The sequence below is a fragment of the Orycteropus afer genome, unplaced genomic scaffold (genome assembly GCF_000298275.1).
Source record: "Orycteropus afer afer isolate SDZICR_OR568_19922 unplaced genomic scaffold, OryAfe1.0 scaffold00052, whole genome shotgun sequence".
NCBI classification, from domain to species: Eukaryota; Metazoa; Chordata; class Mammalia; order Tubulidentata; family Orycteropodidae; genus Orycteropus; species Orycteropus afer.
Genome location: NW_006921639.1, coordinates 3,874,710 through 3,890,292, shown reverse-complemented (window position 1 = coordinate 3,890,292; position 15,583 = coordinate 3,874,710). Strand labels below are relative to the sequence as shown.

General features: G+C 41.9%; 1 protein-coding gene across 1 annotated transcript in view; it reads left to right on the top strand.

The window, feature by feature from the left end:
- Positions 1 to 363: 363 nt before the first annotated feature.
- VSTM4 (V-set and transmembrane domain containing 4) overlaps positions 364 to 15,583 on the top strand; it is a 198,283-nt gene continuing 183,063 nt past the window's right edge. The window contains exons 1-2 of the mRNA XM_007938684.1: positions 364 to 376; positions 4,233 to 4,631. Of these exons, the coding sequence (XP_007936875.1) occupies positions 364 to 376; positions 4,233 to 4,631 (412 nt within the window). The remainder of the gene's footprint in view (positions 377 to 4,232; positions 4,632 to 15,583) is intronic.

The following is a 15,583-nucleotide window of genomic DNA, read 5'->3' as shown; positions in this document are numbered from 1 at the left end:
TAGTCTCAGGGGTCTCACCAGGCTCTATCAGAGCAGCAAACCTGGTCTTTTTTTTTTTTTTTTTAAATGGTTTTGAGTTTTATTCCATGTTGTTCTCCCACTCTATCCAGGATCTCCTGCACTGATTCCTTTCTGAGTGGTTGACAGTGGTAGCTGGGTACCACCTAGCTCTTCTGTTCTCATGGTCATATATTCTGAGGATCCTGTGGTCAACTGGTTCCTTGGACTAGTTGTTTTTATGTGTCTTTGGTTTTCTTCATTATTTTTTTCTCTGGATGAGGATAGACCTGTTGTTGCATCTAGAGGGATGCTTGCAAACTTTTAAAACCCCAGTTGCTACTCTCCAAAGTAGGATGTAGAACAATGTTTTTGTGTAGTATGTTATGATAATTGAACTTGATACCCCCTGTGACAATGATCCTGAGCCCACCAGTCCAACTACTTGCTCCCTCAGGGTGGTTGGCTATGACCAAGAAATTTCCATAACTTTGCAAGGTGGTAAATCTTTACGGAAGTAGATTGCCTCATCTTCCTTCCCTAGAGCAGCTGGTGGGTTTGAACCATCAGACTTCTGTTTAGCAGTCAGATGCCTTAAGTGCTGTGTAAAGCCTAGGAAACCCTAGGGGGCAGTTCTGCTCTGTTGCATGGGACACTAAGAGTCAAAATCGACTTGATGGTACCTAACAATAGCAAGCTAGGAAAGACAAGGATCTACCCCTGCTAGCAGCTGCTTCCTTTCTTTTACTTAGTGTTGGGGTGCCTGAGACTCATCTTGGACCCCCTTTGCTCAGCTTGCTCTTCTGACCTGCAGTTAAGTGCAGGCCCTACAACCTGAGATACAAAAAGGAAAAGCCTGGACTTTTCCTCCTCATCCTTCATAATAGGAGCTCTGGTGGCATAGTGCCTAAGGCATTTGACTGCTAACCAGAAGGCTGGTGGTTCAAACCACCCACCACTCTTTGGAAGGAAGATTGGGCAATCTACTTCTGTAGAGATAGCACATTGGAAACCCAAGAAGGGTCACTACGAGTTGTAGGTGGCCTGCCGTTGTCCATTGAGTTGCTCTTGCATTCCCATCATCCTGAATCACACTGGACTTTTGTCTGCTGAACCCCATGGGACCTGACATTGCAGTGTGGCAGAGCTGTATGACTCCCTCTCTCTTAATATTCAAATGGACATCCACTCAACTAGTGTTTGTTGGGTGCTGCATCCTCTACTGCATTTTCTCCTCTGCCTCTTGCTGTGCCATCTTTCCCAGCTATGTGCATATGAGCCACATGGGGGGCGGGTAAAAAGTGATTGTCTCCTGTACCAAAGGGAAGGCATTACCTTGGGCATCAGCTTTTCTGGGAAAGCTCATAGCAGGTGCTGAGACCACCCTCCCCCTGCCCCCTGAGCCTAAGATCTTGTGTTCCCTGGCAAAACTCTGTGGTGGCCATGACATCACAGTTTGAACACACATCACCCATCCCCTGGTGTTGAGAGTGGATGCAAATAGCTAGGCTGATGGCAAGTGTACAGATTAAAATGAGCCTTCCTATGCACAGGGGCTTTGCACCTCAGTGAGAGAAACAGATGCTAAGAGTATATGGGTGAAGTGAAGGCAGAGAGGGACATGGATAAAGTGAAATAGGAAGCTCCTCTTAGAGAGATAGTTCAATCAGTCCATCCATCTCCACAAGAGATCTGGTAGTGGGCTGTGGAAGTGGAAGAGTTACTGGTTTGCCTCCAGCATGGGTTCTGGTCTCCCATGGGATCTAGAACACATGGCATGTTCCGGTTTCAGTCATTATAAATATTCACTCCTTCATGCAGCATTAATAGGAGGAGACTGGGGCATGAGGTCCAGCTGCACACTCAGCCCACCCATATTGTTTCAGTTTCCTGCTTTCCCCAACTCTCCTTGACACCAGTGGGGAGCCCTTGGGATCAGGTGGGGTAGACTGAGATTCTGGAAGCCAACAGCTATTTCTGCTGCTTTCTGCTTGCATGCTGGCTGTGTTATTGGCATGAGATCACCTGTTGTTCTCAGGCTGTGTGGGTGATCACTGGGGGTCCAGTGTGGACTTCAGCCAGGACCTTAGAATCAGGAGGATGCAATGGTGAGTGGGATGCATTGTGACAGTGGAGGACCAGTACTTCTGCTTTTGCCCTGCATTGTGGCTCTGTCCACACTGAAGAGGCACTAGGGAGCACACTTTGTTCTCAAGTTCCTGTTGAACTGCAAATATTTCCCAATGATCTCTGGACTTGCTTTGCCCTTCATCATTATAGACATATAAGACCTCATTTCTGCCCCCAAGGAGCTTGGAGTCTAGTTGATCATCCTTCTTCTAATTTTATTTTCATCTACTTTTTTTGTTAAGGTAGCAAAAGACTATCATGATGTGGGGGGCTGAATAATGGCTTCCAAAGATGTACATGTCCTAATCTACATAACCTGTGAATAGACTTTGTGGATGTGATTAAGTTAAAGGACTTTGAGATGAGGAGATTATTTTATATTATCTTGTGGGCTAGTGCCTGACTCCTAAGAGAAAAGAAAGAAAACTGACTCCCAAACATATCTCTTGAGGCATTTATGAAGCAGTAGTGGAAACCATAAAAAGGAATTGGCCCTTTTGATGTTGACCTTACAGCCTGGATATTACTATAAAGAATACTTTCTCTATGCCTTTATCCTCTTTCCTCCATAGATCCTCACTTTTGTTGATTGGCAGCTTCCTTGTCAAGTGTTCAAATCTTGATCTCTTTTTCATCTTTCCCCCTTGCTTGCTTGAAGCACTAACAAGGACTCAAGGCTTCAGTAACTTTTTGACATGGGAGGTGTAGGCTTCTTATGTGACTAGAAGGTGACCTGTGAGGATGCCCCTCAGGTATACTTGCTTGTGCAGTGGGGTGGTTAATGAATGGTGCTTTCTGGCCTGGTCCACCAGGTAGTGTTGGTGTGGGCATGGGATTGGACAGATAGTAGTTCTGGGACATCCTCTGTGAATCACCCTTTTTTGAGCCCCTGCCTCTCATGCCTCCCAGTGGATGACCCCACTTTGAATGCCACTGAGCCCCTATGAGCTCCAGGAAGCCCAGCCATATCACCCAGTCTTTGGGAACACCAATTATTGCCTCCTGGGAGAGTGATCCTCTCTGAGATTCTGCTCTGGCTAGTGTGGGTAGGTGTGGGGATGGCATTGGCAAAGTCCATTTTGGGAGCAGAATAGATGCTGGGATGGGCAGCTCTGGGGGTGGTTCCAACTAAGAAGCCAAATTGCAGGAAGTAGTAGCTGGGCCTGGAACTTGAAAGCATATTTTGGGGTGTTGGAGATTCTCTCATCTCTTCCTGGTCCTCCAAACCAAAAAACCAAACTCACTGCCATTGAGTCAGTCCCGACTCATAGCAAGCCCTCATTGGGTTTCTGAGGCGGTATACTATGAAAGTAGATTGTCCAACTTTCCTTCCAAGGAGTGGCTGGTGAGTTTGAACCACCAGCCTTCTGGTTAGAAGTCAAATGCCTTAAGCACTACACCACCAGAGCTTCTTTATTCTTGATTCTTGTGATATAACTCTGAGACTATATGTCTTGAGTCCAAAGACACTTATAGTAAGAACTGAGAAACCCCTGCCGTCCCAGCTTGGTGGTACTAGTGTAGTGCTGCACCTGGCTATTCCTAACCCTCTCTGTGAGCTGCAGCTAAAGTAGTTGAAATAGGGAAAGGAGCTGAGAAAAACTGGCCAGGGTGTGAGAATGCCCTTTGTGGACAAGTGTCATAGAGGGCAGCTCTCCCCATACACTAGGACAGTTCTGGGACCCACAGTGCTGCCTGGTGTCAGGTAGGATATCAGGCATTGAGTGGGCTGGCAGAAAATGGGATATGGGCTAGGAAGAAAACTAAAAACAAAAAATCCCCCCCCCCCTTTTTTTTGAAATCTTTTGAGTTTTAAGTGTCAGCACTTAAAAAATTAAAAATATTACTTAAAAAATTTGTCTGGGTCCAGGTATCAGTGTTTGGAATTCATGTAGAACAAATGCCTTGTCTCACACCCTGGAAAACTCTGTCCTTTTATCATCACAAGGGCAGAGGGTGAGGATGGGGGCATTGGGCAGCCTGCCTTCCTGGTAGGGCAGGTCATCGGAGTCATTCATCATCCTCTCCTCAGAGAAGACACTTTGTTTCTGAATGGAAAAAAAGAACATTATTTATGACCTTCCTTTTTCTCTTTTTCTCTGCAGAAGTCTGCAGGGCTCTCAACGTGACTGTGTCCCCAGGGCCTGTGGTGGACTACCTGGAGGGAGACAATGCCACTCTTTTTTGCCACATCTCCCAGAAGCGGAGGAGAGATAGCCTGCTGGCTGTGCGCTGGCTCTTTTCACTGTCTGATTCCCAGGAAATCTTGATGATTAAGATGACCAAGCTCAGGGTGGTACAGTACTATGGCAATTACAGCCGTAGTGCCAACCGACGGAGGCTACACCTCCTTGAGGAACGGCGTGGGACACTGTATAGGCTTTCCTTGTTGACCCTCCGGCTCACGGATCAGGGACATTACATCTGCAAAGTCCAGGAAATAAGCAAGCACAGGAACAAGTGGACAGCATGGTCCAATGGCTCCTCAGCTACAGAAATGAGAGGTAAGGACATGGTCTATCTCTCTAGCAAGGATCAGTGGTCCTCCCTCCTGTCTGCCAGGCAAGGCCACCAAGATGGCTCTGGGGAGCTAGAACACATCCTGTCTCATTTATGGACCATACCATGTGATTTGGGACATGGGGATGCAGTATAGATCTTTATGTGGACGTGAGGGCTGATGTGTGTTGTAGACATGGAAGCAAGGACAGAATAGAGCAAGTGTCTGGTTTCCATACCACCCAGCTCAGCCTCTGGGTAAAACCTCATTTGTGTCTGAAAGATTGAGATGGGTTTGTTCTTACCTCCAATCCCCAGGACTGTGTAGCCTGGATTTTTTTGGGTGGGACTGCTGGACACCATGGAAGTAGGTACCAGGATATGAGTGTCAGGCCTATAAGCAGGTCTGGCTGGTGGCTCTGATTCATTGCTCAGAGGAACTGATCCAGTCCTCAGGCTCAATGAGAATGTTGAGAAATGGGCAAAGGACCAGAGGTAGCCCTGCCTTCTTGGACATATGTGGTAGGAGGTATGGGCTGCATTTGCAGAATGTCTTAGCTACCAAATGCCAAATTTAAGGGTAATAATATCTTTTATCACAAATGTTCTATTCAAGAAGACACATCTGACAATTTTAGTAAGACTTGCCATTATGCACTAAAATATCTTTGATTGCTTTGAACTTGAATTTGATCTGACTTGAATTGTGATCAGGAGAATCAAAAAGTAAAACTGATAGTCCCAAATATAAGAAATAATTTTATTTTATCATATGCATGTAATGTAATAGTAAAAACCATAGTGATGTTGTTTTTGTAAACTTAAATTAAACATTAAAAAAATGTTTTATTTTATTTTTGGTGAAAATATACACAGCAAAATACACTCTCATTCAACAATTTCTACACATAATGTGCAATGACATTGGTTACGGTCTTCACATTGTGTCAACATTCTTGTAACTCTGTTGTAGTTGTTTTGCTCCCATTAGCTTAGACTCACTGCCCCCCAAATGTCTCATCTATGCTTTAGAGTAACTGTTGTCCATTTGGTCTTTGTTGTAGTTAAAGTTGTATGTCAACTTTGTTGGGCCTGGTTGAGTGGCTAGGCAGCTGGTGATAGTTATTCCCCATGATGAGACTTGACAATCAACTCCATGGTAGAAACTACCATAAGCAACTGAGGGACTGCTTTAGGTATGTGGTCTGCTTCCCGTATATAAGCAGCAACTTTGGGAATGGTCTCTAGCTTATGGCACACTTGGACCCTGCATGTATCTGTTTAGCAGCTTGCCATCCTCTGCCAACCTTGAGACTTTCAATGGATTTTAAATAATGGCCTGCTGTGTGGCTTTGTAACATTGGGACTGTGCCTATTTACTTGTCAACTTTGGGCTTATCAGTCTCAGCAGCCAGTAGCTGTCTGAGTGAAGAAAACCTCTAGCTTCAGTGGGCTGGGAGCAGGAGCAGAGCTGAAGCCTAAGGCTGAGGGGCTTTAATCCAGCCCCTAGAGCCTGGTTCTTTGAACTCGGACTTAAAGCCTCCAAATATTAAGAGAATAAACTCCTGTTTGTTCACCCATCCATTTGTGGTATATTCCTGTCAGAGTGGCACTAGGTAACCAGAACAGTCTTATATAGATAATTTTTTAAAAGAACACAAAACTCCAGGGTGACAATCTACTTTTTGAACTAAGCTGTTACTTAATTAAAGTGACTTCAGAGAATAGTTTCCATTCAAGTTTTAAAGAGTAACTCAGGGCAATAGTTTTTTTTTTTTTAATTTTTATTTTTATCGTGATTTGGGTGAAAATTTACAGAGCAAATACACTTTCCATACAGCAGATCACATACACTTTATCTCATGACATTGACCACAATTTAGCACAATGCAACATCTCTCCCACTTCCTCCCGATAGGTACCGCTTCCCTGTGACCATCCCTCCATGCACTCCTACCCCCTGAGCTGTCTCCCTGTGCCTGAGCAGCCCTTCTTTCTCTCTTAATTTTTCTCTCCAAGGAGTGTATCTACCTCAGATAAATGCTCAACTAGTATGCCTGTCTACTGCTTGGTTGGAAGCTACAGGTGTGTGTTCAATTCCAGACCTGAAGGGCAGCTAGGGGCCATAGTCCCAGTGGTTCCACCAGGCTTGATCGGGCCAGTAAACCTGTTTCCCGCTTTTTTTTTTTTTTTTTTTTCAGGGCAATAGTTTTGAGGATTCCTCTAGCCTCAATGGATCCAGTAAGTTTGAACTTTTTGAAAGGTTAAAACTCAGTTATGAAAAGATATTTTTAATGCTCTATATATGAATAAGGGAGATTTTAAAGCAAATAAATGGGTATTCTTTAAAATAGTCAAACTTTACTGGTCTCTGGAGTTTGCTTACTTTGATGTCTTAAGCACAGAATGATGTATTATTTAAATGTGCATTTCTACTTAAGCAAATTAATTCAAGAAAACAAACGACAATTAGTATAAATATGTATTCTGGCTCAGAAAACAAAAAATACATCAAATGACTAAGGATTGTGGAGGGACTCCAAATATCACTTAGCTCTTTGAAACACAAGATCTTATATATGTCTTTTTTGTTTTCATATCACAATATATGCTGGAGCATTGCAGTAAAGCTCTTGGCAGTGACTGGGCTCTGCCATTAGAATACGGTGTATAAAAAGGTTCATCAAGTAAGTGGAATCATCTGGTTCATTTTTTAATGTGAATCTGCTTTCACTGAGTGGAGCTGGGCTCCTTCTAGAATATTTATTTGGCTACTTGCTCCAAAAGCCTGAGGTAGTTTGTAAGACTTCACTGGAAATAAAAAGCTTATTTTTCCATTTTCTCTCCTACTTCCTTCTTCTTCCCTTCTTTCCTTTCCTTTCCTCCCCTTTTTCCTCCCCTTCCCTCTCTCCCCTAAAAATCTCCTTTCTTCTTCCTCTTCTCTTTCCACCTTATCTCTTTTTCTTCTCTTATTCTCCCCTTCCCTTGCCTCGCTGTCTCTTTGCTTCTTTCCTCTCTCTCTCCCTGTCTCTCTACCCTCCTCTGTTTTTTCTCTCTCTCACTCTCACTCTCAGTTTTTCTCTGTCTCTCTGCTTCTCTCTTGCTCATTCACTCTTACACACACTCCTCTGATTGCTCACCTGCCTGAGAAAGGGTGCCACCTCAGCAGAGCTGTGTCTCTGCTGTGGTTTTGTCTCCTGCTCACACAGATCATCTGCCTCTCTTGGCAATGCCTTGTTTTTGTGATGGGAAGATTCAAAGTCTTAGGGAAGCAGCAATCATACTTTTAGAGTGTTCCACTTTGGCTGCCAGAGGATTATGCCAAGGGAGTTCAGGAAAGGTAACTTCAAGTAAATGCTCAAAACCAGCCTGGCTTGTTTAGCTTAGAGCAAGTCTGTCCCAGGCAGAAGTAGGTGTTAAGAGGCCTTGTCCAACACCCTTCCTGCTGCAGGGCTAGAGTCAGTCCTGTGGCTTTGGCCCCTCAGGAAACTCTCCCCAGGACTTGCTTTGCTCATCTCCAGGGGGTGTACATGTCTTGGCCTCATGCCCTGTTTTTCAAAACCTCCACTTTATGTTAATAGTTGTTACATGGTAAAGAAAAATAAACAATGAAAAGGTCTGTGGGCAAATGTTTGAGTTCAGGAGTATTAAATAATAACTCTCAGAGGGTGTTTTTGGAGTGCTTTTCCCCACTAGACCCCACATTGTTGTTGTTAGTTGATAGTTAGTCAACTCTGACTCATGGTGGCCTTATGTATAACAGATTGTCCCATGCTATCTTCATGATGTTTAGTCCACTGTCCTGGTACTGAGTCCTTGGGGACTCATCTTCCAGCACTGTATCAATGTTCTGTTGTAATCCATAGGGTTTTCAATGGCTGATTTTTGAAAGTAGGTTACCAGGCCTTTCTTCCTAGTCTGTCTTAGTCTAGAAGCTCATCTGAAACCTCTGCACCATGGGTGACTCTGCTGATACTTGAAATACCACTGGCATAGCTTCCAGCATCATGTTGTTGTTGTTATGTGCCGTCAAGTCGGACTCATAGTGACCCCTCCTTGGGTTGCCAAGGCAAGTATCACTACAGAAGTAGATTGCCCAACCTTCCTTCCGAGGAGTGGCTGGTAGATTTGAACCACCAGCCTTCTGGTTAGCAGTCAAGTACCTTAGGCCCTATGCTACCAGAGCTCCTAGCAACATGCAAACCACCACAGTATAAGAAACTGATGGGGTAATTTTTCTTGGAAATCTCCTTCTGTTACTACACCTCCTTCCCCACCTCCCACCTTTAACAATAGTGTTCTTCTTCCTTCATTTTCTTAACCTGAGATAAAGTTGCTTATCTTTTACTCCCAGAAAGAAAGAATGAAATATGGTCTCTTTTCATCTCACTATTGAAAACATCACACCTAGCAAATGAAGGTGGATTTGAAATAATGTGTATAAAGAACAGTTTCTGGGACATAATAAGTGCCATAGGAGTGTTGGCTTTTATTATTATATCCCCTGATTTCCATGTGTTTTTTTTTTCTACTGCAAAAAGAATATAGTTCAATTCTAGAAAACATGGAAAATACTGAAAGAGTATAAACAAGAAAAAAAAATTACTATCTCCATCCAAGTATAACAGCATTTCAGTGTAAATCCTTCCAATCATTTTTATACAAATAAAAATTAAAACCTAATTTTAGTCGTATCATAAATGCAGCTTTGTGACTAGCTCTTTGCACATCACTAAATATCACGCTCATTTCCCCATGTTGTTAAATATGCTTCTATAACTTGATTTTTAATGGCAGAATTATGTTTCATCCTGTGGATGTACCATAATTTAGTTTCCCAGTTACTGTTATATGGCATTTAAATTGTTCTAAATCCTTCTTAATAAATCTCCATGGGAGCCCTTGTCTTTAGAATAAAGTCCTGGAAGTAATATTGTTAGGTTCAAGGGTATGTATACCCAGTCTAATGATTGATAAATATTGGTGAATTGACCCCTAGAATACTTAATGAATTTATGTTCCCATCAGCATTGAACATGCTTTTTTCTCATGATATGTGTTTTTTGAGGTTGATGATGATGGTGATAGTGAATTCCTGGAGCAGTGCCTGGTGCACAGTTGACTCTCAATAAGTACTTTTTGAAAGAAGGAAGTGATTTTTGTGAGGTGGCATTAGCATCTTTTTGCTATGGATGAAATTTGAGGTGGGACCTCCTCTGCAGGTGCTGTAACCTTCTCTGGAAAACTTCACCTGTCTTTCCTTTATTGTTGTTGCTGTTAATTACCTTCAAATCAATTGTGACTCATAGTGACATGAGTTTTGTACAACAGAATGAAACACTGCCTGTCCTAATGATTGGCATGCTTGAGTCTATTGTTGCTTTCCAACCTAGGGGGCTCACCTTCAAGCTCTATATCAAGACAATGTTCTGTTGTGGTCCATAGATTTTTCATGGGTTAAATTTTGGAAGTAGATCACCAGGCCTTTCTTCCTAGTTTGTCTTAGTCTGGAAACTGTGCTGAAATAAGCCTACCATTGGAGACCCTGATGGTATTTGAAATACTAGTAGCATAGCTTCCAGCATTACAGCAACATGTAAACCACCACAGTATGGCAAACTGACAAATGGGGGTTGGGTCTTTCCTTTGACCTATCCTATTTGTGCGTCTTGTTCACGATCCCATGGATCCTTCTTCATCTTCTTCATCTATGGCATCTTGTAACTTCTGTTTTAGCACTTTTCACACAATATGCCCTTGCCACTCTTTTTTGTAAGTTGCCATGGCACAGACATGATATAAAAACATATTACATGCAAAATAGTCCAACTGTGTAGAAAGTAAAATGTTCAAGTCAGTCTTTCCCCTTCCTCACATTCCAACAATATCCCCATTCCACTTCCATGCCCAGAGGTAATCACTGTCAACAGTTTGGTTTGTATCTTCAAGTCCCTTTCACATACATGGCATTCATGCACACCCACACACTTTCACATCTATATTTTAGTAGTAGTATACTTATTGTGTTATCAGCATTGTTGCTGATATTATGTGTGTTGTTTTGTAACTCATATTATATAGTATGGCAATACCAAACTGCATCCAATCATTCCCTTAGTGGTGGGTGTTTAGGAAACTTCCAATTTTTCACTAATACAAACTAATACAAATGTCCTTGTATATATTTCCAAGGTTTCTGTTGGTTAGATTAATAGAAAGTGAATTGCTGGGCTTAAGGCTATGCAGATTTAAAATTTTAATAGACAACATCAAAAGGCTCTCAAAAAAGACTACCCATTTATACTCTGACCATCATTATATGATAGTGTCAGTTTTCCTGAAGCCTCATTAACACGTGACATTATTAATCTTTTCCATTTTTTATTACAATGATGAGGAAAAGTTCTTTCATTGTTTTAATTTGTATTCAATTATAAATGAGGCTGAGTATCTCGTCACATGTTTATTGACTATTTAAAATATTTCTTCTATTAATTATCTTCCATACATTGCGTATTTTTCTGTTGGGCTGCTGTCTTTTTATATATATATAGAAAACTCCTTACTCATTGACATGGTTAGTTTCCAAAAACGAGGTTGTTATGCAAAAATTTGCATTATGTGAAAATAGAGGATGACCATATCAGATCATAAAATGGAGGATGACTACATGCAAAAGGGCCATAAGGCAGCATCTTCTGACCTCCTCTAACTTTACAAGGGGAAGAGAGAATCACCATTAGCATCCCAAGGCTTATACCTAATAGGCCAAACATGCCTTTTTACCAATTCTGACATGAACTGCCCTTCCACAGAACTCCCTACTTCTTTGCTCAGCTAGGTAGTTAATTGCAATGGCTACACAGAACTCACAGAAAATACTCATGGTTATGGGGTTTATTAGGGAAATAACAAGTTGCAATTCAGATTCAGGAATGTGCTCAGGATACATTTCTTGGACCAGGACAGCCTCCCCTTGACAATGCCTTAGGCATGCCTCTCTTTGGCCCTTGGCTTCTTGGCCTGGCCTCTTCTCTGCTCAGACATGTGTTACAAAGCTTTTTTAACTCTGCTAATAGGTACACCTAGGTGCATCCCACTCCACCAGCAAGACTACTGCCCAAATGCACTCAGTACTCAGCTTTCTTTCCCCATGAACTGGCAAGCCTGCTGCTCTGTCTTGTGCTGGTCTTTCAGTTCTGCTGCTTTTGTGTCTCCATTGGTCGTCTCTCTGCCGGTCATCTCTCTGCCAGTCATCTCTCTGCCAGTCACTGCCGTCTCTCTGCCAAGGAGGTCCAGTGCAGGGAACTCGTGTCCAAGGAAGTGCTTTGCTCCACCTCTTTCTCTTTTCTCTTGATGGCAGTGAGATTCCTGTTTCTGCCTCTAGGAGGGCTACTTTAAGTCTGGCAGAATGACAAAACTGATCAATCCCAATATTAGGGTTCCAGACACCTTATTTCCATGGTCCCACTCTGACTAGAGTGCCATAAACCCTATTTACATTACTGATAAGCTATCCACAGATCCTTCTTCATCTGCCAGGTCACCTATGGCATCTTGTAACTTCTGTTTTAGCACCTTTCACACAACATGCCACTGCCACTGTTTTTTGTAAGTTGCCGTGGCACAGACATGATGTAAAAACATATTACATGCAAAACAGTTCCAACTGTTATTTGGCCAACTTATATTTGTATAGTTCTGCCCAGTGATCTGGTGGGAGTCACAAAGACCATGGCTAGAAGAGTCATACCAAGTAATTCACTGCACCACACTACAGCATTACATAACTGCCAAACCACTAAATATCATGGTCCAGCCAAGTTGACACATAACCTTAACCATCATAGCCAGCATTACTCTTACTTCACACCTTGGCTTTCATTACTGCCAGACATATGTTGTAAATGTGCAAAATAGTCAGATAGATTTTTTTTCCTATTGTAAATTCAATATGTCAGATAACAACATAGTTGATAAGTGAGGGGTAGAGGTCTATGTAATTTTTTCCCCTGATCATTAATTCTTTAGCTGTTAAATACAGTGCAAAATTTTCTTATTTGTCAATTTCTTTCCACTTTGTTTATGTTTTCTTTTACCATATTTATATTTCATGTTTTTGGGAAAATTAAAATATTTATATAATCAAATTTGCTGTTTTTTCCCTTTATAATATTCATTTTTTCCAGTAGTCTTTTTTTTGTTTTTAAAAAATTGAGATGTAATTTCTGTTTAATAAAATGCATATGGGCCTTGGTTTTGACCTAATCTTAGTAGTATTTCCCACTCCAAGCTTATGAAAATATTTTCTATTTTCGTCTAATATATTTAAAGAATTAAAAGAAAAGTTTAACTCCTTTATTTCTTTTAAATTCATTTTTTTATAGTTGTGCAGGTAATTTTATTTCATTTCAAATGGCTGTCCTCTTTTCTCTACCTCATCTATTGAACAGATAAAATTCCCTCTACCTTGAAATGCCACATTTTTCATAAGCTAAGTTCCCAGGGCTTGGAGGCTGCTTTTCACTTGAGGGTGGCTCTTTATTAAGGCTGGGGCCTGAGGCAGGCGCACCTGGGGCTTGGATGGTGATTTTTGCTTTGGTGTGGCTCTATATTAAGGCCAGGGACTAAGGTAGGTGGGCCTGGGCTTGGATGGTGCTTTCCGCTTTGGTGTGGCTCTTATTAAGGCCAGGGCATGAGGTAGGTGGGCCCGGGGCTTGGAGGCTGCTTTTCACTTGGTGGCAACTCTATTTTAAGGCCAGGGCAAGAGGTAGGTGGGTCTGGGGCTGGGAGTTGCTTTTCCCTTGGGGGTAGCTCTTTATTAAGGCTGTTACCTGAGGTAGGCAGGTGCAGAGGGGTTAGGAGCAGCTAAGGGAGACAAACTTGTCTATCAGTTTGTTGTCCTGTGGTGGCTTACGTGTTGCTGTGAGGCTGGAGGCTATGCCACCAGTGTTGTGAAATGCCAGCAGGGTTACCCATGGTGGACAGGTTTCAGTGGAGCTTCTGGGCTAAGACAGACTTGGAAGAAGGAAGAGGCTATCCACTTCTCAAAAGAATTGGCAGTGAAAACCTTATGAATAGCACTGAAACACTGTCTGATGTATTACTGGAAAACTTTATGAATAGCCCTGAAACATTATCTGACATAGTGCCGAAAGATGAGCCCATCAGGTCAGAAGGCACTCAAAATTTGGCTGAGGAAGAGCTGACTCCTCAGAGTAGAGACAATTTTAATGATATGAAGAGGTAAAGCTTTCACGATTTCCATTGGCTGATGTGGCACAAATCAAATTTAGTAGAAACAGATGCAAACATCCATTAATAATTGGAACATGGAATATGTGAAGTATGAATCAAGGAAAATTAGAAGTTGTCAAAAATGAAATGGAATGCATAAAGATAGATATCCTAGGCATTAGTGAGCTGAAGTGGACTGTTTTGGCCATTTTGAACCAGACAACCATATGATCTACTATGTCGGGAATGGCAAATTGAAGAGGAATGGTGTGGCATATTCATCATCACAAAGAGTGTTTCAAGATATGTCCTGAAGTACAACGCTGTGAGTGATAGGATAATATCCATATACCTACAAGGAAGACCAGTTAATACTACTAGTATTCAAATCTATGCACCAACCACCGAAGCCAAAGACAAGGAAATTGAAGATTTCTACCAACTTCTGCAGTCTGAAATTGATCCAACATGCAATCAAGATATGTTAGTTATCACTGATGACTGAAATGCAAAAGTTGGAAACAAAGAAGAGTTACCAGTAGTTGGAAAATATGGCCTTGGCAATAGAAATAACACTGGAGATTGCATGATAGAATTTTGCAAGACCAATGACTTATTCATTGCAAATACCTTTTTTCAACAACATAACTGATGACTATATATGTAGACTTCACGAGATGGAATACACAGGAATTAGATTGACTACATTTGTGGCAAGAGATGATGGAGAACTTCATCTTTGGCCAAAAGAAGGCCAGGAGCTGATTGTGGAACAGACCATCAACTACTCATATGCAACTTCAAGTTGAAGTTGAAGATAATTGAAGCAAATCCGCAAGAGCTAAAATATGACCTTGATAATATCCCTCCTAAATTTAGAGACTATTTAAAGAATAGATTTGATGCACTGAACACCAATGACTGAAAACCAGAAGAATTGTGGGATGACATCAAGAACATCATCTACTTCCAGTAAGATGGAGGAATAGGCAGACAAGTGACACAGACCCTCTTCAACTAAAAAAGGAAAACCAATTGACAGAGATACAGAAGATAATCTTGAAACCCTGAGCTTTGACAGGAACTATACAGAAGTGCATTAGGCACCACCTAGTGGAAAAACCTAAATGAAAACAGTGAGTACAGAGATGGTTGGAGCTTTGGACTGTCAGCTACTCTAATGAGACTAATAGCCTGAATATTTCCAAGTGGTGTTGGGACCTGAGAATTTACATAAAGGTCAGTCCTGGTTACCAAGGGCTGCAGGGAAAACTGCTCTAGTGGTCTATGACTAGGATGGGAAACAGCAAGGAGGGAGACAACCTGAGCAGTGGACTTTCTGCTGTCCAGAGGGCACAGCCATTTTGATTGTTTACACATGACAGCCACTTTGGATATTTAAAGTGACTGAGGGTGCAGCCATTTTGAATGTTAACAAGTGGCAACCATTTTGGATTTTAAAGTGGTAGCATTCTCATTCAGATTCCAGGGATCTAAGAACAGGTTCTATTTGCCAGGGTTAGCAAGGACGTACAAGAGGCTGACAAAGGAAAGGAGACAGGTGATGAGTGTATAAGTGCTGTCAAGTAGTGAATAGAGGAGCACAGCACAGTACCCTACCTGTATAGATAACATACAAACAAAACAAAGAAAACGAAAATTGTGGGCAAGTCACTCCAACATATAATCACCAATTAAATATAAACACAAAATGTCACAA